This window comes from Stomoxys calcitrans, chromosome 4, assembly GCF_963082655.1.
Source record: "Stomoxys calcitrans chromosome 4, idStoCalc2.1, whole genome shotgun sequence".
NCBI classification, from domain to species: Eukaryota; Metazoa; Arthropoda; class Insecta; order Diptera; family Muscidae; genus Stomoxys; species Stomoxys calcitrans.
In genome coordinates this window covers 5,553,545-5,579,692 of record NC_081555.1, presented here as the reverse complement: position 1 = coordinate 5,579,692, position 26,148 = coordinate 5,553,545, and the positions used below count along the sequence as shown (strand labels likewise).

General features: G+C 38.6%; 1 protein-coding gene across 2 annotated transcripts in view; it reads left to right on the top strand.

Moving 5' to 3' along the window:
• LOC106082920 (uncharacterized) overlaps positions 1-26,148 on the top strand; it is a 220,959-nt gene that overhangs the window by 159,260 nt on the left and 35,551 nt on the right. Inside the window, exons 1-2 of one of the 2 annotated variants that reach the window (XM_013245689.2) lie at positions 13,162-13,359; positions 20,854-20,988. In XM_013245689.2, coding sequence (XP_013101143.2) covers positions 13,162-13,359; positions 20,854-20,988 — 333 coding nt within the window. Of the gene's footprint in view, positions 1-13,161; positions 13,360-20,853; positions 20,989-26,148 lie in introns of those variants that run through there. The other variant, XM_013245681.2, reaches the window with a different exon arrangement.

Genomic DNA, 26,148 nt, shown 5'->3' with positions numbered 1-26,148 from the left:
TGTAGGGGTCAATAGCGCCATGCGCAAGCGAGATAGGTCTATATTGCACGGTGTATCACGAAGGCCAATCCCGCACCTCCATTCCTTGAGCGATCCTTAGGTAGCACATTGTAACCGTGACTACTGTGTAAGCTGCAGGTGTTGGTAAGCTTTGTCTCCTGGATCGCTGCGGCCAATATGCTCTTCCGACACATGAAGTCCACAATCTCATTGATCTTGCCACGAAGTCCGTTGCAGTTTAACTGCAAAAACGATACACTTCCTGGTACGGCCTGGCAATATTTGGGCTGGGATGCTGCCGTTGCGTAAATTGCCGTATGGGAGAAGTCGGGAGGGTCACAAAGTCCCACGACGAGGACGCAGAAGGCGACGACGACGACGCTTGGGAGCCATTGCTGGCTATGTTCGCACAGCACCTTGCGACATAGCCAGTATGACTATACATGCACCAGTTACACCTCACCGACACCGACCGATGATGGAGGCGGTTCTGGCAAACCAAACTGAACCAGGGTTTTTTTTCAATCTCGGCATGGACCGGAAGCGTATGGAGAAGGCACTCCGGGATATGCCTCTCCCATGACGAAAAAAGACGAACACGTTCACTGAGGCGGCAGCCCTTGCCGATGAGGATTCTATAGGGTCAATTCGGTGCGTACAACCGGCTGCCATGGGATTGCTGTGTCTTGTGTTGGTGTTTTGCGGCCTAATCCTGCATTCGAGTGTTTTTGATGGTGGGGGGGGGGACTGGCTTCTTAGGCAATGGTCCTTGAATATGGATCTTAAAATCGTACTCACCTTTCATTCATAGGAGTCCAATCAATATTATCATCAGTTATAGTTGCCCAAAAAGTAATTGCGGATTTTTTAAAAGAAAGTAAATGCATTTTTAATGAAACTTAGATTGAACTTTAATCAAATATACTTTTTTTACACTTTTTTTCTAAAGGAAGGTAAAAGTAACAGCTTATAACTGACAGAGGAAAGAATGCAATTACACAGTCACAAGCTGTAAAAAAATTTGTCAACGCCGAATATATGAAAAATCCGCAATTACTTTTTGGGCAACCCAATACAATATTGTATGATGACCCCCTAGGTAACTGATTCTTATTTTGGGTAACTGGTAACTGATTCTTAATTTGGATATCAAGTTTGTCCTCTACTTTCAAATACCATAAATTTTAGTCCAATATTATCATTACTGGCTTTTATCTCCCTCCCTTTGGGGGGTTTCTGGAGAATGTAGACCACCTGAGACTTGACTACAACTCTATTGCCAACTGCCTTTCTTTTGAGTTTTGTTAAGAAGATTTTAAAAATATAAATTTTTCGAATTTTGGCTTCTAGACTGCTTCTAGACTAAATTTGACTTCCATTAAAGATGAAATGTTCAAGTATGAATTTATTGACATTTCCCTGTTCACATATTTGGCTTGCCTTTCTTAAAGACACTGCCTATATTTGTTTGATCTCCCTCTGTTGCCTTACTCCCCTTCGAAGAAATTCCTTCAAGGTCTAATTAAATGTTTCATTATGTTGTTTTTATTTGAAATTGATGTCATTTTCCCTGTCATCATTATGAGATTTTCCTCAATCAAGTGGCAACAACGTTTATGAAAAGCCTACAGCTAGAGGTCTGGGCATACGCACAGTCTTTTTAATTACTGGCCTTCCGAGGAGATGATTTTTTGTTTCTGACATGACCTCAGGTCGTTATGTGTCATGTGAAACTGATTGATTGACTTCCTTTATGGCTTTTGGTTAACATTGACAATTTGCTCTCATCATTTTCGTGGTCCGTCCACCCCCCCCCCCCAAAAGGCAGCAAAATGGTACTTTGCAGCGATTTTGATTTTCCAAGGGAGGAGATGGAAGGTTTGAATGAATTTGACCAGACTATAAAAAGTAATTACTTAGAACTTCCGCCATATAAAACGAATTTCTTCATTAGATTGCTTAGTGTAAGACAAACGGAAATGACCATGTGATTTATCCACACACACACACACATCAAATGGTTTCCCCTTTCGAAAAGGGGGTTTTATACACCAAAACACACCCATACACCCCCCGGCCTGTATATAAAAGAGGACCTAAAGGCTTTTGGCTTCTTGACTTCCGTTTTTGCTTTGGCTGTAATTGATTTGTGGTGACAAAATGTGCGTGTATAGACAGCCCTAACTCCATTCATACAACCATTGACTTTCCCCAAAAGAGCAATTGTCCAACTTCCGTTGGAGAGCAAATTACTAACATTTAAATCTCAATTTAACACCTTTAAATGTCATGTTTTTATGGCCAAGCTAAAGATTTGCCATAAATGTTTTTTTGGCATGACCGAAAAAAAAAACAACAGAAAAGGATATTAAGGGGGTCCCCCGAGTGGGGTGAGATGACTGCTACCTTGCTGATGGCTGCTAAGGTGTTAAGGGATTTCCTGCTAACATGTGCTTCATGGCAAATTATTGCCATTTTCTTCTTTGCTTATTCATTAAGGAAGTATTTAATTTCCCTGTAATGGCTACTTTATTAATCGAAACAATTTCGCTGTTATGCCTTCTAAGGGGGAAAAATGGTAATGCTTCTAGGTAATTGTTTAAGTTGGCCCCAAAACAAAGCTAAATGTAACAATTAAATAACCACGGGGGGATTAGAGGTAGAGGGTGTTGCAAAAGGCCCAGTCATCAAAGAAATCTTTATTATCGTATCATCATCATTTTATTCCTACTCCTCATCATCATCATCATCATCATTAGTTGATCTGAAAGAGAATTTTGTCTTATTTTTAATCATTTTATCCTCCAGGACATTTTTGTTTGTTTGTGTCCTCTGCAATGAGCAATTAAGGTGAACAATTTTATTTCTATCCCAATTGATTCTGTTTCTTCCATCTCCATGCCTTCAATTCGCTTTGGGCCTTATTGCATTTCCTTTTTTTGGTCCTTTAATAATGAGTTTGCCAGTTTTGCGGTGGAATAATGGCCAAATGGCCCTTAACTATGTTTTTGTGTTTGAATTTTTCTTGTGTTGTGTTTTTTTTTCTTCTTCAAATTGAAATCTTTAAAATCAATTTGAGGCCACCTCCGCCTTAGAATCTTCATTTTAATCGAGCGTAAAGAACACAACTTTGTCTGGTTTGGTACTCCACAAAACCCACTCTGCTCATAAAAACTTATGTTTCGCCAATGAGGCAAAGGAAACTTAACATATGGTAAGGGATGTCTAATGGGAATTTAGTTTCCTATCAAATATGGGGGCACATAGTGGCTCAAAAGATCAAAATGGAAGTTAAGTATATAAGGAGACTTCATCTACAAGGGGGCCTATTTAAGTGGTATTTGGTATTGGTGCTGGTGTTAGGGAGCAGCAGTGTATTTCACATAACAAATGGCAGTCCAATCTTGGAAACCCACCATCACCACCAAAATCAGATGAAAGTCATAGTTTTACTCTACGTACTAAATTTCTGCCAAATTAGGCAAAAATGATAGCTTCTAGGAACTGGACAAGGATAATCGAGAGATCGGTTTATATAGGAGCTACATCAGATTAAAAACCGATTTGGACAGTACATAGTTGTTGGAAGTCGTAACAAAACACCAGGGGCAAAATTTTAGCCAAATCAGACAAAAATTGTGGCTTCCAGAGGATCCAGACGTGAAATCGAGAGATCGGTTTATATGGGAGCTATATCAGGTTCTTGACCGATTTGGACGGTACTCAACACGCCTATTGAAAATCATAACAGAACACTATTTGCAAAATTTCAGCCAAATCGTATGAAAACTGTGGCTTCCAGGGGCTCAAAAAGTCAAATCGGGAGATCGGTTTGTATGGAATCTATATCAGGTTCTTGACCGATTTTAACGGTCCTTGGCACACCTATTGAAGGTCGTTACAGAACATTATACGCGAAATTTCTGCCAAATCGAATGAAAATTGTGGCTTCCAAGGGCTCAAAAAGTCAAATCGGGAGATCGGTTTGTATGGGAGCTATATCAGATTCCTGACCGATTTGGACTGTACTTCACACACCCATTGAAAATCATAACATTGTGGCTTCCAGGGGCTCAAGAAGTAAAAATCGGGAAATCGGTTTGTATGGGAGCTATATCAGGTTCTTGACCGATTTGGTCGGTAGTTGGCACACCTGTTGAAGGTCACTACAGAACATTATACGCGAAATTTCAGCCAAATCGAATGAAAATTGTGGCTTCCAGGGCTCAAGAAGTCAAAATCGGGCAATCGGTTTATATGGGAGCTATATCAGGTTATAGACCGATTCGGACCGTACTTAGCACACCTGTTGAAAGTCATAAAAGAACATTATATGCAAAATTTTAGCCAAGTCGGATGAAAATTGTGGCTTCCAGGGGTTAAAAAGTCAAATCGTTAGATCGGTTTATATGGGAGCTATATCAGATTCTTGACCGATTTGGACGGTACTTGGCACACCTGTTGAAAGTCATAAAAGAACATTATATGCAAAATTTTAGCCAAGTCGGATGAAAATTGTGGCTTCCAGGGCTCAAGAAGTCAAAATCGGGCAATCGGTTTATATGGGAGCTATATCAGGTTATAGACCGATTCGGACCGTACTTGGCACACCTGTTGAAAATCATAATAGAAATTTATGTGCAAAATTTCAGCCAAATCGAATGAAAATTGTGGCTTTCAGGGGCTTAAAAAGTCAAATCGGGAGATCGTTTATATGGGAGCTATATCAGATTTTTGACCGATTTGGGCGGTACTTGACACACCCATTGAAAATTATAACAGAACACTACGTGCAAAATTTCAGCCAAATCGGATGAAAATTGTGGCTTCCAGGGGGTCAAAAGGTCAAATCGTGAGTTCGGTTTATATGGGAGCTATATCAGGTTCTTGACCGATTTGGACGGTACTTGGCACACCTGTTGGAAGTCATAACAGAACACTATATGCAAAATTTCAGCAAAATCGGATGAAAATTATGGCTTCCAGGGGTTCAAGAAGTCAAATCGGGTGATCGGTTTATATGGTAGCTATATCAGGTTCTTGACCGATTTGAACCGTACTTGACACAGTTGTAGGAAGTCATAATGAAACTCCATTCGCAAAATTTCAGCCAAATCGAATGAAAATTGTGGCTTCCAGGGGATCAAAAATTCAAATCGGGAACTTTATCAGGTTCTTGACCGATTTGAACCGTACTTGACACAGTTGTAGGAAGTCATAAAAGAAGTCCACATGCCATATATCAACCAAATTGGAAAATTTTCCCTCTAAAATTTTAGTTTTCCTTAGATTTTTTTTTAATTTTTTAACTAATGGCAAATTTTCTCATCTGTATCGACACCCCTATTTGCTGCTGTCTTTGCTCCGTTTAGTGGCATAGCAATTATATAAATGTTAGGTGTAATTTTCGCAATGGTCTTTAACACCACCATCACCTCTTAAGCAGAAAGAACATACATGAAAAACACTTAAAAAACATTAAGTTGTTGAAACACTATTCACATTCACCATACACCGTACACCCATCCATACTCACACACACACACAGAACATCATCAGCACCCCCTAAGAAACCCAACCACCCATATATGAAGTGGATATGTTGCCATAGCCTTCATGGCCTGAGGGGTTAACATTATTTTTGTTTTTAAACACTCACCCACACAACATTAATGACAAGAGGACACGCATGGTCAGCGTTGATTCAAAGATTCTCTAAGATTTCCCTTTTTACAACACACACACACACACACACATTAAGTACCCTAAGAAAAATCTTTGGCTTCTACCATGATAATGTGCTGCACAATGTGACACATAGTTAAAGGCAACTTGAAGTAAGCCATAATGAGAGTTTAAGAGTTTACTTAAACCGGCAATTATCCTTGCAGTTGCTTGGCAAGCATCTAAAATATACGAGAGTATCTTTATAGAATTTCCTTGTTTTATAGTTGCCTTTCAAGGAGGTTATTAAGTGGAGGAAAGCAATTGAGATGATTTCATTAAAAGTTGTTGATTTTGCTAATTTCATAGAAATAGCAACACATAAAATATTTTCATAATTCCATTAGTCGATGTAGCAGGCAAACAACCACACAGCTTTGGTAATCCTGGCCCATAGAGTCCTTTGTTGAAACTTGAGCAGAATCTTGCTATCATGTTATCCCCGGTAATGTCAAAAACATTTACAGGCTTTTATTTATTGTGGTATTTATGTTCATCGAGCGAGAGGCAGGGAGAGACAATGGTTGCGTTTTCTATGCATGTTTTTTTTTTTCTCTGAAACAACCTGGAGCGGGTGATGCCCAGATTTTCCTTTGGCTCTTAGCCAATATGGTGTTTCGTCGCCATTGCTTTCAAATCTCTGGCAATTATTGCTTGTATCCATGTATCCTTTATTTTGGCGGTGGATTCTGATTATTATGGTGTGGCATGGCAACTGTTGTCATGCTGCCATCATCATCATCATCACCCTCATACTGCTCTGCCATATCCTTTGCTGTTTGTTGTTGATCTGGCAATCAGTGGCAGACACGTGGGACAACGTGCACTCTATAAGTTTTTAAGTGTAATTTGCACCGAAACGATAGAGGGCAACAATGGCAAAAACTCAGCTCAGTACGAGACAGGAATTAGGATGTGGTGGTTAGGAAACTATTCCATTGGAACTGTTTACATTGCTAGGGGGAGTTGTAGGGAGGATGTGGTTTTCCGCATTCTACAAATTGTCATGTTCAGACGACTTTGCCAAATCTTGATAAAGGATTTGCACAGGTAAAATGTGGCTTCTCTGTAAAGAGTTGCCTTTTGGGGTAAAATTAGATTTTGTAGTTTGGCGAAAATATGTGCCCAAATTGAATCACGCATAATTTTTGAAATGAAAACATGGCTCAAGGGCATTTTTTTTATAAAAGTTCTTAATGAGATTATGCAGCCTTAGTAAAGTAAAAGCTATAGTTACAAAAAAGACAATATACGTATAGTCATTTGGTACCAATAAGTTGCCTATGAACGTGGTTTAGAGAAACTAGTTTCAAAGCCTCTGTTGGACATCGAACTCATGACTCCCAAGTGACATTTGCACTTTGGAGTCCTAAGTTCATTGTCCAAAAGTATATACCATACAACAAAGTTTGCAGATTTTAATGCAACTAAGCAAATGGTACCAATGAGTTGCCGAAGAACTTGTTCAAAAATAAAAAATTGGTTTAGTAGCCTCTGCTTTCATTTCTTCTAGCGGACAAAATGTTCTGTAAAACTAAAATTTCGACCATTTCCAAAAAATAAAAAATAAAAAAAAATATTTTACATATTTTTATAAATTGATAAAAATGTTTTTCTTTAATTTAAAATTTCCATGATGCGGAAATTTTTTCAAAATTTTCAGTGTTTGTCGCTCACGCCCTTAATGCGGACTTTCGTCGACCCTACAGACTTCGGGTTAACCAAGTTTGTTGAGTTCTCTGGCCTTCACTGCCAAACCATTTGCCATTTCATTCCCCTTTACTCCGTTATGACCCGGCACCCAAACGAATTGTGCCATCCTCAGATAAGGCGTTAATCTCCTTCTTACACTCCAAGACTGTTCGTGACCTTACCCTTCTGGTTGTTATTGCCCTTATGGCCATTTTACTGTCCATAAAGTTATTGACACTGGACGTCCTCGCGTTAATACCACATCACTTGGTGGTCTAGCATAAGGTGGTAGAGAGTTTACTATATTTTTTGATATCTAAAGGGGGGGCGGACCCTCCCCCTACTCTTATTTTCAGAAACGCCAGATTTCGGTGCTTATTAAGCGAAATTTTGATTGCTCTCTTATAGAGACCTTAAAGCAAAAATTTATTATCCAAATTTCGGGTGGGGTCCTTAGGGGGACGCCCAACCCCCAAAACACCCCTACATCGATTAGTATTCCGACCATTGCAATATGTGGCTCAAATTAAAGGTATTTGAGAGTAGAATACGTATATGATATCCACCAACCCCCCAAAAAACCCTAAATCGGACATATTTATCGACCCTGGCAATATGGGACTCACATGAAAGGTATTGGTTGCCCAAAAAGTAATTGCGGATTTTTTAAAAGAAAGTAAATGCATTTTTACTTATACTTTACTTTTTTGACACTTTTTTTCTAAAGCAAGTTAAAAGTAACAGCTGATAACTGACAGAAGAAAGAATGCAATTACAGAGTCCCAAGCTGTGAAAAAATTTGTCAACGCCGACTATATGAAAAATCCGCAATTACTTTTTGGGCAACCCAATATTTGCTAGTAGAATACGAATCTGATATCCAAATGTGGGTTCCAGTGTTTGGGAGGCCGCCGCTCCCCAAAACACCCCTCAAAAGAGGACATATATAAGACCATGGAAATATGTGGCTCAAATGAAAGGTCTTTGGCAGTAAAGCGTGAATCTGATATCAATATTCGGGAAAAAGTGTCTGTGGGGCCAACTCCACCCCCAAAACACCCCCAAATACGACGTATTTGCTGACCATTGCTATATGGGACTCAAATAAAAGGTATTTTATAGTCGAGCACGAATCTGATATCAACATTCGGGAACAACTGTCTAGGGGACCTTCCACCCCCATTTTGCATAAGTGGGCTTATTGCCCTATGTGTCCCGTTATGATACCAAAAGATATACTGATCTTTTTCTTACTTCCTCGTCTTCTCACGATCTGGTTCTCCCCATAGGATTTTCGCCGTCTTACCGAATGTTTTGCCGACCTGCCGACCGTTTCGTTGTCCTACCGACCATTTCGCTTTCGTAGCTCACGCCCTTAACTCGGATTGCGTCGACCCGAAAGGCTTCGGGTTAACCAAAATTATTGACAGCAGTCTGATATCAACATTCGGGAACAACTGTCTAGGGGACCCCCACCCCATAGCAACACCAAAATAGGACGTATGTGTGAAATTTTCACAGATTTTTTGATATCAGGAGGGGGGCGGACCCTCCCCCTTATCCCAAAAGTACTACCCAAAAATAAAAGTAGACCGATCGGGACAATATGGGATTCAAATGTAAGGTATTTAAGAGTAGAGTAGGAATATCATAAAAAAAGTTGGGTCAAAGTATCTGTGGGGGCCGCCCAGCCCCAAAAGCCCTTAAATTAGCTTTATTTGACGATCATGACAATATGGGACTCACATGAAAGGTATTCGGGAGTAGATTACGAATATGGTCAGGAAGTAGGAATAGACTATACAATTTATTGAAAACGGAAGGGTGCGGACCCTCCACCTTTACCCCAAAATCACAAGTGGACCGACGAGGACAATAAGGGTAACAAATAAAACGTATGCGGGCGTATATGGGACAATATGGGTATGAAATGAAATGTATGCGGGAGTAAATAACGAATCTGGCAATACAAATTCATTTCGAAGTATAAGGGCGTCACCACACCCCCACAAAAACGCCCAAAATGGACACATTAGCCAATCACGGATATATGGGACTCGGTTTGTTTGTTCCGTATAGACTGAAAAACGGCAGAACCGATTTTCTCGAAATTTTCGCATATTGTGTAGATTGGTCTGGAAGGAAACATAGGCTATATAATTTTTCGGTATCGGAAGGGGGATGGACCCTCCCCCTCATGCCAAAAACACAACCCAAAATCAAAAGTGGACCGATCGAGACAATATAGGTATCAAATAAAAGGTATTGGAGAGTAGAAAACGAATATTGTATTAAAATTTTAGGCTAAGTACCCATAGAGAAATATTGGACGTTCATTTCAATATGGGGCTCAAATGAGAGGTATTCAGGAGTAGATTTTAAATATGCCATACAAAATTAGATCGAAGTATAGAGGGTCACGCCACCCCTCATAAACGCTAATAGACCCATTATGACTACACGATATTTGGCTGAACTAATTTTCTTAAAATTTTAATATTGGACGTTCATTTCAATATGGGGCTCAAATGAAAGTTATTCGGGAGTAGATTTTAAATATGCCATACAAAATTAGACCGAAGTGTAGAGGGTCACACCACCCCTCATAAACGTCATTAGACCCTTTATGACTATATGATACTTGGTTGAATCGATTTTCTTAAAATTTTCATAGATTGTGTACGTTTGTCTGGAAGGAAAAAAAGAGTATATAATTTTTAGATATCGGCTGGATATCTCACCTTACCCAAAAACGCCTCCCATATCCGAAAGTGGTCCGATGGGCACAATAAGGGTATCAAATGAAAGGTATTTGAAAGCAGAAAACGAATATGGTATTAAAATTTGGGTCCAAGTATCCAGCGGGCCCCCTCCAAACCCCCAAACTTTTCTAAACAGATATATTCGAAGTTCATGTCAATATGGGACTCAAAGGAAAAGTAGTAGGCAGTAGACTACAAATATGGCATAAAACATTAGGTCCAAGTAATGAGTGGTCGCCCAACCCCAAATACCCACAAATAGGTATATTAGCCGACCATGACTATGTGGGACTCAACTGACAGGTATTAGGCAGTAGATTACGAATATGACATTAAAATTTGCGTTCAAGTCTAGGTGGCGCTTTTCTCCTAAAGAGTTATTTGACCCATTATGGCAATATGGGAATCAAATTAAAGGTATTTGAGAGTAGAAAACGAATTTGATATATTGGGTTGCCCAAAAAGTAATTGCGGATTTTTTAAAAGAAAGTAAATGCATTTTTAATAAAACTTATAATGAACTTTAATCAAATATACTTTTTTTACACTTTTTTTCTAAAGCAAGCTAAAAATAACAGCTGAGTCACAAGCTGTGAAAAAATTTGTCAACGCCGACTATATGAAAAATCCGCAATTACTTTTTGGGCAACCCAATACAATTTTGGACCCAAGTGTTTTGGGGTACGCCCTTTAGCACCCTCTAAACTGAACTTCATTTCCGTTGGCAACAAAGAACGAATTTGATATCTATTTTCAATGCAAAGAGCCGGTGGCTGCCCCAGCCCCAAAAAACCCTTCAAATGGTTCATATTTACCTGCCATGACAATATGGGGCTGAAATTAAATGGATTTGGAAGTGCTGCACAAATTTTAATTTCCATATTTGAGTCGAAATGTCTGAGGTGCCATCCCTCCCCTAATGAGAACATTACCCTAAGGAAGAACATTACCACCAGGAATCGAGAAGGGGCAAATTCTCACACATCAATGTGGGCTTTCCGATTCAAGTTTAAACTCAATGATAAATGACTTTTTTTCATCGCCCAGTCCGAACGGCGTCCTGCAGTGCGACACCTCTTTGGGGATATTTTTTTAAATGACCATGCATTGCATTGTACCTTGCAAATGTCGCCAACCACCGCTTTGTTCGATGTTTTCGCCAGGATTCGAACGCGTTTAGTGCCATAGGCTATAATGGCACAAATTCGATATCCGCATTCAGGGCAAAGTGTCCCCAACCTAAAAAGATATTAGAGAGTTAAAGCGGTCCCTAGTATTTCGGCTGGTATTTTATAATGCTAAAATTTTAAACAGAATTTCTAAATAAAAAGATTTTAAAATTTTTTGATATGCCAAAAATATTTGTCAATTTTCATATATTTCTCTGTCATTGTCTTTCCCCTTTTTTGGGTTAAATCCTTTTTTTCAAAAGTGATAACTAGTTTACATGGTTTAGTTGGTTTATCATTCGATGATCTCTCCGGAGAAAGCAAAATATTTTCATAAGTTTGTTTGTACTTCCCTATAATGGCATTTATCTCCTTTGCATTACTTCCTCTATTGATTTGCAGTTAATGTTGGTAAATCTCTTTGGAATCCTCTTTGGTAACAGAATCTAAGCCATTCATGATTGTTTCATAATAAGCTATCATCAGTAACAGTAACAGTAGGGATTGCTTTGATTCTTCCCCTTGAGTAAACTGATGTTGACTGTCAGGGTGGACAAAGTGTTGGCAACAAAGCTGATTTGCTTCATACTTTCTAAGAACTTGGGGCTGTTTTTTGGTTTCCTTGGATGCCTGCCTTTTCCTTACTTTCCTCTCAACAATTTGTCTCACTTGTTCTGTTGTAACAAGATTTTTTCATTAATTTTAAATGAACTTCTCCTTTGCAATCCATTGTTGGTACGTATGAGCATGCTGGCCATGAGCAAATGCGAACACCAACTTTGGTTATTCTCCGGTTGCATGAACTACTTTCCCGGGTATGAAAAGAAACTATAAATTTTTTGCTTAATAGCCACAAAACTACACAAAACACCAAGCCCTGATGGCATTTGCAGCAGCATCTCAATGCTTGCTCCATGTCATGAGACTGCAATGCATGGAAATATTTCACCATAACCATTTTGGCCAACCGACCGAGTGAGAGCATTTAAAGGACGACAGCAAGAGATGCATTACCAATTTTCAGCGCTGTGTTTGTGGCTATGATAACTGGGAGGTATGAATCATTGGAAATCCTTAGAGTTCTGCTGACATGTGCAGTTTGCCCCCTAGTAATTTGGCCTAAGTCCAAAAAAAAAACCAAGAATCATGTCAAAGAATTGCCCCATTGGCCAATGGGCCATATGGTGGCATTTGTCGTCTTCTAGTGGTATAGATTTTTTTCTGGTTTTCTCTCATATATCCAGCCATTAGTAGGAAAACCTCAAACGTGTCGCTTAGGTCTCCTCTTCTTCTTCTTCTTCGTCTTCTCGTAAGCTCTATGGCTGGGTGGGTGTTATTAGAAACTGTTTAAATATTTATGAAATGCTATTCAATGGCCATGAATAGATGTTCCATATCACTGAAACTGGAAAATGTTAAAGGAAAAACAAATGACCGGCCTAAGGCCATTCATTTTTGTTGCATCGCATATCCATGACAAGGAAATTTTAAACAAATATTATGAAATCCTTGAAGTCAGCCCCAGTCCAATGGCGCAGCCCTCCCTGCTTTCAGTTCATTATCTAAAAATACACTTTTGTGTTGGAAAGCAAACAAGCGGCAAAGGCATCATATTTTAAACAAAATTTTAATGGCTCTCTGGGGAAATTGTTAGGTGGAGGTAAATAAAGACACGAAACAGCTGCTGCTGGAGTTGGCAAAAGAAATCAGCCCTTGCCTGAGTTACTTAATACTTTCGACACTTGGCCCCAGACAGTTGCCCGAGTAATTTCTTAACGTTTGCACCTGCCCACCATTTGGAGACGCATCGAATCATGTTTTGCCGTCGCTGTTGGTTGGATTTCAAACCCAAGGAGCGATATATACAGTGCTCGGGTCCTTGTGCCTGGTTCTATCACCATCAATGTGTCCAAATACCCGGCGAGGTGGCCAGAGAAATGCAAAGCAATACCGAGCTGGAGTGGTATTGTTGGCAGTGTCGTCAATTGTATCGTTTGCAGTTATATTTTGAGGTAAAAGTATGGAAAACCCCCCTCCTTTGTTTTCCTTCTCCTCTTGTCACAGATGATTGGCCCTAGAGCCTTAAGCATTGTAACCAAAGCAAAGAAAGTGTTGATGAATCACCCGTTTTTACATTTTTAAGACCTTGACATTTAAAAGGGCCTCTCATTAAAATATGTGCGGCTAAAAGAACCAAGTGAAAACCCTCACCCCCTCAGCCAGGTCAGGCCAAAATGCGTTTCAAGTGTAAATTTATTTTTATAATTTTTTTCCTTTGGCTTTCTTCTCTTCTTTGTTTTTGGTTGATACTAAAAACAGCACAGAACACAAAAACGCCATTTGCTTAAACACACGTACCACCTCATTGTTAGTCTTGCAAGGTACTCTCTTGAGTTCGAGCACCATTGCCGGCATAACCATAACCATCCGTCGTTTTGAAATGACCTTCAACTTGAAAAATGTCTTAACAAAAAGGTGTGGTAAATCACCATCAAACACACACAACAAAGCCCATATTCTCTCTGGCTACACCTGGCATGTGGAGTAGCATGCATAGAAAAATGGCCATAGAGCAACCATGTAAGCTATCCTTAGCGTTACCTTTTGGTGGGTTTTATTTGATTTTTCCCTTAAAGTGATTGATGGCAGGACATGCTGATGTTGTAATATAATGTCCAAATGTGTTTTATAGATTGATGATATGAACTTTTGTGAAATGGTGAGAAGCTTAGAAAGCCACATTAGTAATCCAAGTTGTAAATAGTCGAAAATAGTTTGCAAAGAATTTTAAATGGCCCAAGAGAGGGTATAAAACTTGAAAAAAAGTTCAAAAGGAAGATTTGCCAAAAAAAAAAAACTTAAAAAAATCAAAAAAATTTCTACGAACGGCCTATTCAAGCACGGTTGAGAGAAAGACGTCCATATGGCTGAGTTCTATTGGGTTGCCCAAAAAGTAATTGCGGATTTTTCATATAGTCGGCGTTTACAATTTTTTTCACAGCTTGTGACTCTGTAATTGCATTCTTTCTTCTGTCAGTTATCAGCTGTTACTTTTAGCTTGCTTTAGAAAAAAAGTGTAAAAAAAAGTATATTTGATTAAAGTTCTTTCTTTTAAAAAATCCGCAATTACTTTTTGGGCAACCCAATATTATATTATTTGCCCAAGTTTTAGCTCAATCATAACGGCCTGGGCTAAGAGTCTTAAGGCGATGAGAGAATGGATTGAGGATGGGAGCAGCTCATACCATCGCGGTATAATCGAGGCGACGATTGGAAACTTGGAAGGAATGGAAGAGATTTCCGATCGGATACCTGAGATGAACCTTGAAGTCGAGTGGGAGGCACAGCTGCCATCGGCACAGTCTTAGATTGACGGATTGCCATCTGGAAGATCATGATACACGGATGGATCAAAGCTAGAGGACAAAGTGCACCTAGGGGTCTACATTGAGAACCCAGGGACTGAGATCTGGTTTAGATTGCCTGACCATAATACGGTCCTGTATGCGAAGAACACCTTTACCGACAATAAAATTGCCATAAGGGCAATAACAACCAGAAGGGTAAGGTCACGAACAGTCTTGCATTGTAAGAAGGAGATTAACGCCTTCTCTGAGGATGGCAAAATCCGCATTGTTTGGGTGCCGGGCCATAATGGAGTAAGGGGAAATAAAAAGGCAGACGATTTGGCGGTGAAGGCCAGAGGACTGCCGTCAATAAACTTGATTAACCCGAAGCCTTTCGGGTCGACGCAGTCCAAGTTAAGGGATTGGGCTATGAATGCGCATGCAACATTGTGGAACAGCGAAACAGTCAGTAGGAAGGCGAAAATCCAAAAAAGAACGGTTTTGATACAAAAAAGAACGTTTTTGGTACCAAAAATTACGTTTTGGTACATTTGCAAAACTATCAATGTTAAGCTTTTCTGATAACATCATTTGCCAAGAAAAGGTACGTTTTTGGTACAAAAAAGTACGTTTTTGGTACGTAAAAGTACCTTTTAAGTACAAACAAGTACGTTTTTGGTACGAAAAAGCAAATTTTTGGTACGAAAAAGTCCGTTTTTTGTACGAAAAAGTACGTTTTTAGTACAAAAATGTACTTCTTTTTGTAAAAAAGTACATTTTTGAAACAAAAAAGTACGTAAGAGAACTTTTTAAGTACGAACAAATACGTTTTTGGTATGAAAAAGTACCTTTTTGGTACAAAAAAGTACGTTTTTTGGTAAAAAAAATGACGTTTTTTGTACGAAAAAATACTTTTTGCTTGATTTTTTTTGAGGCATTACTATTTACACCGAAAAAATGTTGTCCTGTCTTTTATAATTTTTTAAACTAAGTTTAAAGAATTTTTCAACTTTTTGAGGATAAATGTCCTATACAAAAAAATATTTTACTTGGTATAAGGATATTTTTTCTTTAATGCTAGTATTATAAATCCTAAACTACAGGTCTTATTATTAATTAAAAAATATTGATATATCATCAGCAATATATGGTTCTTCTTATGTCCTGTCCATTATTATTTTTTAAACTAAGTTCAAAGAATTTTTAAAACTTTTTAAGTTCAAATGTCTTATACAAAAAAATATTTTACTTGGTATAAGGTCTTTTCTCTTTAATGCTAGTATTATAGATCCTAAACTACAGGTCTTAGTATTAATTAAAAAATATTGATATATCATCAGCAATATATGGTTCTTCTTATGAAGGTTAGGAAATTTACTTAAAAGAAGAACAACATCGCATCTTAATTAATGAAACAAAATAACAAACAAACACATTTTTTCTATATCCTATTAAATTGGCGAAATCCTTGAAACTCAAAATATCGCCTTCTACGATATTTATTTTTTTTTGCTATAAAAAATCTTGTAACAGCTTGCCGGCAAACATGTTTGCTGGCAAGAGTACTACTGGTTTACTCACAATGTCTTGGAGCTTTTGCTAAGCCTATATGTAATCCACTTTCAAATGTTTATCAGCTTTTATTTATATGTATGAAGTAAACAAATGAAAATAAAATGCTTATTTATGGCTTTTGTTTGGTGCATCTTAAGCAGCAAAGACATTTTTTTTCCTCATACTCTTAAAGCGATTTTTCGTTCTTCTGCTGGCATGTTGTGTCTATGTGAAAGCGATTTTTGAGACTTACTCATGCCATCATCATTTCTCGAAATTATGATTTATATGCCTTTTATCAACGGCTGAATTGAAAAGAAATTCCTAAGATGTGCACATTTTAACATGCCTTACGATGAGGAAATTTCTTACATATCTAAGGCACGATTTTAAAATCCCTCCCGTGGCAGGCCTTTTTAAAATATTTTCCATTCATACATACCCACACTCACTCACTGACTTGTGGCTGTGAATGCGGTCTGCTGCTGCTGCTGCTGCTTGCCAACATATAAAGAATGATAATTATTTTCTTGAAAATGTTGGCAGCAACATAATAGAAGTATAAAGCACAAAAGTGTATGAAATTGCCCTCTTACTCTTACTCCCACTCCTTGGCATTCTGATGATTTTGCTTTTGGTTAGCTTCCTGCTGTGGACTCCTTACTTACCAGCCGCCCTGAAAGCCTGGCACTATACGCTAAGCAGCTGTTTAAGCAAAGAAGTTGTTTCTGAAGTAACGCAGCCATTACCATTTTGCAGCATTCATTGTTTTCTGGCTGCCAACGAAAACGATGATGCTTTTAAAAAATGAATAATTTCTCTTTGCGCTGGGGCTCCAGCAAAAGGAAGCACACAAGCCACACACAAATGCTTCTAAAATATAAAGAAAAAAAAAAATTGTGCGGAAAATAAAGAAATGCTGGGCGAGAGCTCAAAACTGGCTGTTAAGGACCTTTTTTCATTTAGTCCAACATCGACTGGGATGATAATTACAAAATACTTTTACTTTTGCCGCATAATAATAAGCAGGACAAGCATGTGGTGGCAAAGTTGTGAGGTTTTCTTTTCAACTATAAAAAAATGGGAAAAAAGGGTCTTTTTGTTAGAGTGTAGGAATTTTGAAAGAAAATAAAGCAAAGAAGATATTTTTGCTATCAAATGCAAAGGCAAATTTGCCCACGAATATTCCATTAGGGAACAAAGACAAACTTCTCCCATTTCAAGTGCAGTCCGATTCAAGTTTAAGCTCAATGATAAGGGGCCTCTTTTTATAGCCGAGTCCGAACAGCGTGCCGCAGTGCGACACCTTTATTGAGGAGAAGTTTTTTACATGGCATAGTTCCTCACAAATGTGGCCAGCATTAGGAGGGGAAAACCACCGCTGAGGATTCGAACCCAGGCTTTCAGCGTCATTGACCGACATACTCACCTCTGCGCTACGGTGGCCAACAATCAATCTTGCTTTCAATTCTATTGTAAATTGGTTTGTGGTAACGAACATAGATTTCCAGATGTTCCATAGGGTGGTCCACTTTACCAATTGCTCTTTAAAATTGTTATGTAAAAACGTCGCACAGTGGTTCAAACGGCGAAAAATGGGAAATAATCCCACAGCTTTTTGTTCTGTTGGTCTAAGCGGTACAAAATGTTCTAAAGATTGAAAAATTATAGCCTCCAGAAGGTCGAAGAAATCGAATGAAATCAACTTTGACACCCTGTGTCTCACCCTGTACTAAAGATATGGGCCAACAACCAAATTTTTTTGAAAGCGTATGTCCTTCTAAAAAGTTTGAACTTACATAACCTGATATAGCTGCCATATAAACCAATCTGGGATCTTGATTTCTTATGCCTCTAGAGGGCGCAATTCTTATCCGATTTGGCTGAAAATTTATCACGAGGTGTTCTGTTATGGTTTCCCACAACTGGGCTGAGTATGGTTGAAATCGGTACTCAACCTGATATAGCTGCCATATGAACCGATCTGGGATCTTGACTTCTTGAGCCACTAGAGAGCGCAATTCTTATCCGATTTGGCTTAATTTTGTATGAAGTGTTACATAATGACTTCCAACAACTGTGCTTAGTTTTGATTCAAATCGGTCTATAACCTGATATAGCTGCCATATAAACTGATCTGGTATCTTGACTTATTTGGCCTCTAAAGGGCGCAATTGTTAAAATTTAGCATGAGGTGTTTTGTTATGTCTTCGAATAACTGCGCTAAGTTTAGTTTAAATCAGTAAAAAACCTGATATAGCTGCCCATAAACCGATCTGGGATCTTGACTTCTTAGGCCTCTAGAGGTGTTCTGCTATGGTTTCCCACAACTGGGCCGAGTATGGTTGAAATCGGTACTTAACCTGATATAGCTTCCATATGAACAGATCTGGGATCTTGACTTCTTAGGCCTCTAGAGGGCGCAATTATCATTTTTCTGAAATTTTGCATGACGTATTTCAATATGACTTCCAACAACTGTGTTAAGAATAACCTGATGCAACTGCCATATAAATAGATCTGGGATCTTGACTTCTTGAGCCTCTAGAAGGCGTAATTCTTATATGATTTAGCTGAAATTTTGCATGACGTGTTGCAAATCGGTTCGTAACCTGATATAGCTGCGATACAAACCGATCTGGTATCTTGACTTATTAGGCCTATAGAGGGCGCAATTCTCATCCCATTTGGCTGAAATTTAGCGTGAAGTGTTTTTTTTGTCTTTGATTAACTGTGCTAAGTATGGTTCACATCAGTACATAACCTGCTATAGCTTCCATATAAACTGATCTGGGATCTTGACTTCTTAGGCCTCTAGAGGGCGCAATTCTCATCCGATTTGGCTGAAATTTTATACAACGGCTTCTCCCATGACTTTCAGCGTATGTGTCCAATATGGTCTCAATCGATCTATCGCCTAATACAGCTCCCATATAAACCGATCTCCCGATTATGCTTCTTGAGCCCGTACAAGGCGCAATTCTTATCCGAATGGAATGAAAGATTACTCAATGACTTCTACTATGGCCTTCAACATTCAATTCATTTATGGTCCGAATCGAAGCATAACAATTCTTATCCATTATGCTTTGTTTGCCTAAAAAGAGATACTGCTCAAAGAACTCCACAAATGCGATCCATGGTGTAGCGTATATAGGATTCGGCCCGGCCGAACTTATCACACTATTACTTATTATATTGGGTTGCCCAAAAAGTAATTGCGGATTTTTCATATAGTCTACGTTGACAAATTTTTTCACAGCTTGTGACTCTGTAATTGCATTCTTTCTTCTGTCAGTTATCAGCTGTTATATTTATATTTGATTAAAGTTCATTCTAAGATTTATTAAAAATGCATTTACTTTCTTTTAAAAAATCCGCAATTACTTTTTGGGCAACCCAATAGCTGAGTTCGAACGGTGTGCCGCAGTGCGTCACCTCTTTGGAGAGAAATTTTTTAGATGGCATAGTACCTCAACAAATGTTGCCAGCATTAAGAGGGAAAAACCGCCGCTAAGAATTTTTTCAGATGGTCTCGCCAGGATTCGAACCCAGGCGTTCAGTGTCATAGGCGGACATGCTAACCTCTGCGTTACGGTGGTCCTCGGGGACTTAAAAAAAAACAGGGAACGGCAACCTAATGGCTACCCTATAATGGTTATCTCTGTTTTTCGGTTTGTTTTAAGCTATAAATCTACAGCTTACAAAATTTTTTTTAGACAGCTCTATTTTTGGGTTCTTTCTGCCAATTCGCCATTAATGGGTTAATGACTTAACATTTTTTACTAAAAATTCCCTTAATGTTGCGTCTCTGGCTTTTCTTTTCCGCTTGCAAAGAAAATCTCCAATCATTGAGCACGTCTCGAAGGAAAAACAAAACAAAAAAATTTTCCACATTTTCCAAAATTGTCACCCAAAAATACACCCTTAATTTGGAAAACTTACCAAGAAAAACCTTAAAATCCTTCGCCACATTGTGTTATTTTTGTTTTTGGGTGTTTTTCTTTCTTTACTTTGGTGGATGTGCTTGGATGGATGTGTTATCATTTCGTCTCATTTGCTGACCTTCTGCTTGTGGTCGCCTTCGTCGTTGTTGCTGTTCTTGAAGGATGTTACTTTTGTCTTATTACATCCTTAAGGCTTTTGTTTCATTCATTGCCCATTGTGATAGACTACAGCGCCACGCTTATTCCTGCAAATGCTTGTGTGCTGATGGCAAATTATTTGCTTTAGAATTTCCTCCTTTTTTCCGTCATATTCTTTTCGACATTTTTGGTGGCCAGTAAGTTGGGGGGGTAGGATGATGCGACGTGCTTAACTTGTGAGATTTAAGGATTATTTTCTTCGTACATGATAATAAAAGCAAAAGTGTTTTCATACCACACCAAACCAGCATACAGGAAATACAAGGGTGGCGTTAGAATGTTGGCGTTAAGCCATACCATTGGGGGGGTAAGGCAAGAGGGTGAGGGTTAGAGCTTCATGATTATTATGAAGTAATTCGAAATATGTTTAATTATTTGTAGAAACAATTAACAAATTACTAAAGTGAGTTTCCCCTCTTATTCACTCTCTCTCTTTCTTTCTTTCTTTCTTATCTTTCAGATTGCTATCTGTGATGATTATAGTCTGCCTGTGGACTTTGTTAAAAAGCGACCGTCCAGTTTTGATCCCTGTTTAGCTGAGGCATTGCCAACCAATCCCGAGAATTGGGTAGCCGCCAGTCCCCAACAGGAATTTGTAAGTATCACCCCCCTTCCCCACACCAAAAAAAGAAATTAAATGAAATGCTAATTTTTTATTACATTTAATTACAATTATGCAAATGCCATTAAGAGAATATTGTAGGTAAATTTTAAATAGGTTTTCAAGAGAATTGAATTTGGAAGAAAACAAGAAACTGGTCTCTATTTGAAAGGTGTCAATGAGAACAAAATATTTATTTTAAATCCAGGGTATCAGATAATGGTTTTATCCCATGAAGTCGAGGTTTTATCCCATGTCTGTCCGTCTCTATGTCTATACATTTATCATCTGTCTATCCGTCAGTCTGTTTATCTGTCTATCCGTCTGTCTGTTCATGTGTATAAGGTGCAGGTCGCAATTTTCATCTGATCATCTTCAAGTTTGTTACCAGATCATCGTCTGTCTGTCCGTCTGTCTGTCTATATATCTATCGTCTGCCTTTCCGTCAGTCTGTTTGTCTGCCTGTCCGTCTGTCTGTTCATGTTAATTTGTGTGCAAGTTGCAGGTCGCAATTGTCATCTGATCATCTTCAAGTTTGGCACAGAAATTGTTTTAGAAACCACGTCTATTGAAATTGGTAACAGTTGGATTAGATTTGGGTATAGCTCCGAAATATATGTTCATCCGATTTGGACTAATACTGCAATAAATTAATCATGTGAAAACCAATTCTCACAAAATTTTGGACACAGGATTTTGTTATGTCTCTTGGCAGCACAACTGAATCCCATAGAAATCAGTTCAGATTTAGATGTAGCTTCCATACTTATGTATACGGAAGCCACCGTCGCGCAGAGATTGGAATATCTACCTTTGACACTGAACACCTGGGTTCGAATTTTGGCGAGAACATCAGAAAAAAATGTTCAGTGGTGGTTATCTCCTTCTAATGCTGGCGACATTTGTGAGGTACTTTTTGCCATATAAAATCCATTCTTACGAAAATTGGCCTGAAAGTTTATTATATGTTCCTTGCGATCACTGATGAATTTCGAAAAAATTAGTTGAGATTTATATATATTGGGTTGCCCAAAGAGTAATTGCGGATTTTTTAAAAGAAAGTAAATGCATTTTAATAAAACTTAGAATGAACTTTAATCAAATATACTTTTTTTACACTTTTTTTTCTAAAGCAAGCTAAAAGTAACAGCTGATAACTGACAGAAGAAAGAATGCAATTACAGAAAAATCCGCAATTACTTTTTGGGCAACCCAATAGTTCCCATACATATGTATTGCCTGATTTTCAATCGAAGATCCTTTACAAGCGCAATAATCCTGTAGGCTAATCGGGAGTTTGGTTAATATGAAACTTATATCAGATAGGAGGCCACCGTAGCTCAGAGGTTAGCATGTTCGCCTATGACGCTGAACGTCTGGGTTCGAATCCTAAGTCGTCCAAAGGTATTCGAAACTTTCGACTGACTGTCTGACTATTTGTCCGTCTGTTTGTCCACTGCATCCTTCCTTCTTTATAAATTAAACTATCTATCGTATCCATGTTAGTCAGTTGATATTGAAAATGGACCACATCTGATCAATGGCTCTCTATTCAACTCCCTTATGGACCTGATGCTGGGGTCATTTCATTAGGTACTATGTCACTTGAAACAAGTAAAAAGCCATTATGTTCGGCCAGGTCGAATTTGAAATACGCACCTCGGGTATACATGTAAATCACCTTTTGTCATAATCCGGTGAAAAATTCATTGGTTATGCATCCAAAAATTTTGCCCATGAACATTCCATTAAGGAACAGGGGCATACTGCTCACTCACATATCAATTCAAGTTTAAGTTCAATGATTAGGGGCCTCCTTTTTATAGCCAAGTGCGAATGGCATGCCGCAGTGCGACACCTCTTTTGAAGAGAAGTTTTTACATGGCATAGTACCTCACAAATGTGTGCCAGCATTAGGAGGGGAAAACCACCGCTGAAACTTGTTTCTGATGGTCTCGCCAGGATTCGAACCCAGGCCTTCAGCGCCATACGCGGACATGCTAACCTCTGCGCTACGGTGGGCGTTGGAACGCTATCATGATGTCGAGAGACGGACGGACGGACATAGCTAGATCGACAAACAATGTCAAGATAATCAAAAATATATTGGGTTGCCCAAAAAGTAATTGCGGATTTTTCATATAGTCGGGTTGCATTGCATTCTTTCTTCTGTCAGTTATCATCTGTTACTTTTAGCTTGCTTTAGAAAAAAAGTGTAAAAAAAGTATATTTGATTAAAGTTCATTCTAAGTTTTATTAAAAATGCATTTACTTTCTTTTAAAAAATCCGCAATTACTTTTTGGGCTACCCAATATTTATTTTTGAGGTCGCAGATCCATATTTAGCGACATTACAAAGAAATAACTGGATTACTATACACCCATACTAAGGTGATGGATAGAAAATGTCTTTTTGGACCTCAGGAAGTGGTCAAATGGAAGGACGGATTTTCTCTTCCCTATGCAGCTCTTGGTCGTCCTATGTAGTCCTATGTACTCATTTGTTGTCCTTAGCAGTTCTATGTAGTCCTATGTTGTCGTATTTATTCCCATGTTGTCCAATGTAGTCCTATATAGTCATATGTGGTCCTATGTAGTCATATTTAAACCTAGGCAGTCCTACGTGATCCTATGTAGTTCCATGCTGCCTTATGTAGTACTATGTGGTCCAATATAGTCTTAGGTAGTTCTATGTAGTCCTATATAGTCCTTTGTAATCCTTTATAGTCCTATGTTGCCCTATATAGTCCTATACAGTCTTAGGCAGTTCTATGTAGTCCCATGTAGTCTTATGTAGCCCCATGTAGTCCTATATATTCCAATGTCCTATGTGGTCCTATGTTGTCCTAGATGGTCCTATGTAGTCCTTTATAGTCCTATGTTGCCCTATGTAGTCCTATATAGTCCTATGTAGTCCTATGTAGTCCAATATAGTCCTATGTAGTCCCATGTGGTTCTATGTAGTCCTATGTAGGCCCATGTAGTCCTATATTGTCCTATATATTCCAATGTTGTCCTATGTTATCCTATATAGTCCTATTTAGTCCTCGGTAGTCCTATATAGTCTTATGTAGTTCTATATAGTCCTAGGTAGTCCTAGTTAGTCCTATGTAAACCTATATAGTCCTACATAGTCATGTAGTACTATGTTGTCCTATGTAGTCCCATGTAGTCCTATGTAGTCCTATGTAGTCCCATGTAGTCCCTTGTAGTCCTATGTTTCCTATGTTGTTCCATGTTGTCATACGTAGTCCTATATTGCCCTATAAAGTCCTATGGAGTCCTACATAATCCTATGTAGTCCGATGTAAACATATGTAGACCTATTTGGACCTATGTAGTCCGATGTAGACCTTTGTAGTCCTGTGTTTTTTGTCTTAAGTAGTCCTTTTTTAGACTTTTGTAATCCTTACTAGTCCTATGTAGTCCTCTTTTTTTTATATCGCTGGAGGTGTGGAATCTACGAAAGATGTATTCAAACCCTACTGAAAACCATGCACGATCCCCGCGAAATTGCTAAAATGGTATTACTTCGCGGGGGACCGACTCATGTATAGCCATGCTCTTCTTACTATCTGCACTTTGGTAGATCTGTGTTGCTTGTAACGCCTTTCGGGCCATCTATTCCTCACTCAGTCTTGTGTCAACTATCCTTATATACGCGTCTATTGCGTTCTAATTCTCCTCCGATTCTAGCATGACGGTAGCTATATTGTCTGCCATTTGCTGATTATTTATGAAAGACTTCAACATGTTGCCACATATCGCAAATCTGGGACATGTAAACACCACATGTTCAGCTTTCTTCTCTCACTGTAGGACAATTTGGGCACCGTGGAAAGGTGTCAAGTCCGAGGCGATATAGGAAGCTTTAGTAACACCATGATCTGTTGATCTGTAAAAAATTGGGCCAAGTTGAAGTTTAGCTCCCCATGCTTTCGGGTTTACCATTTATTCACCCTTCGCCTCTACCAGTTTTCCATCGTTGTTTCTCTTTCATACCTACGAATGGCCTTTCTCGATGTACTTCCGTCATCGAGTACTCTCCTATATATTGGATTGCCCAAAAAGTAATTGCGGATTTTTTAAAAGAAAGTAAATGCATTTTTAATAAAACTTAGAATGAACTTTAATCAAATATACTTTTTTTACACTTTTTTTCTAAAGCAAGCTTAAAGTAACAGCTGATAACTGACAGAAGAAAAAACTCAATTACAGAGTCACAAGCTGTGAAAAAATTTGTCAACGCCGACTTTATGAAAAATCCGCAATTACTTTTTGGGCAACCCAATATATTGGCGTGTTCCCTAGCAAGCAATACAAAGGGGATCATCCCTGCTACCACGTGTGATGCGTCGCTTGAGATGGTTCTGTAGCCACTGCACATTCGGAAACAGTTACGTCTAGCTATGGATGTCATGTGGGATCTTGAAGACGTCATTTATTTCCGGTTCCCAAACAGTAGACACGAATTAACGACACTTGCGAGTAGCACTCGTACACTATGTCGCGGGCCGCCTATGTTTGGATTCATTTTGGAAAGTGCCCTATTCGTATACGATGCAGCGTATTCCACGTGGTGATTGAAATTGAAGCGGTCGTCTATTACGACTTAAAGGTATTCCAAACTTTCGACTGACTGTCTGACTATTTGTCCACTGCATCCTTCCTTCCTTATAAATTAAACTATCTATCGTATCCATGTCAGTCAGTTGATATTGAAAATGGACCACATCTGATCAATGGCTTTCGATTCATCTCCCTTATGGACCTTTCTCCAAATTTGATTTCTTGAACCCCTAAAGGTTGGACTTTGTATAGATTTTGTGAAAATTTTAAATGTTAAGTTTTGCCATAACTTCCAACACTCAACAAATATTTGTAAAACACATTCCTTCTTATACACACTCGACTTGTCTTATGCAGATATAGCAAACAAAAAAAAAGGAAAAACATCCAAAGGCCATATTCACCCAAAAGAATCAACAAAATAATAAAATTTTGTTACTCACCTCCCTATTCATCTCCAACATAGAATTTCTATAACACACTTAGGGCTCAATATGTGATGTTTACGTTACAAAGTAATCTAATATGAGAAGAGATTTCTGTCTAGATGGGCCTCACATGTGACGACTGTACGCAAGAGTCTGC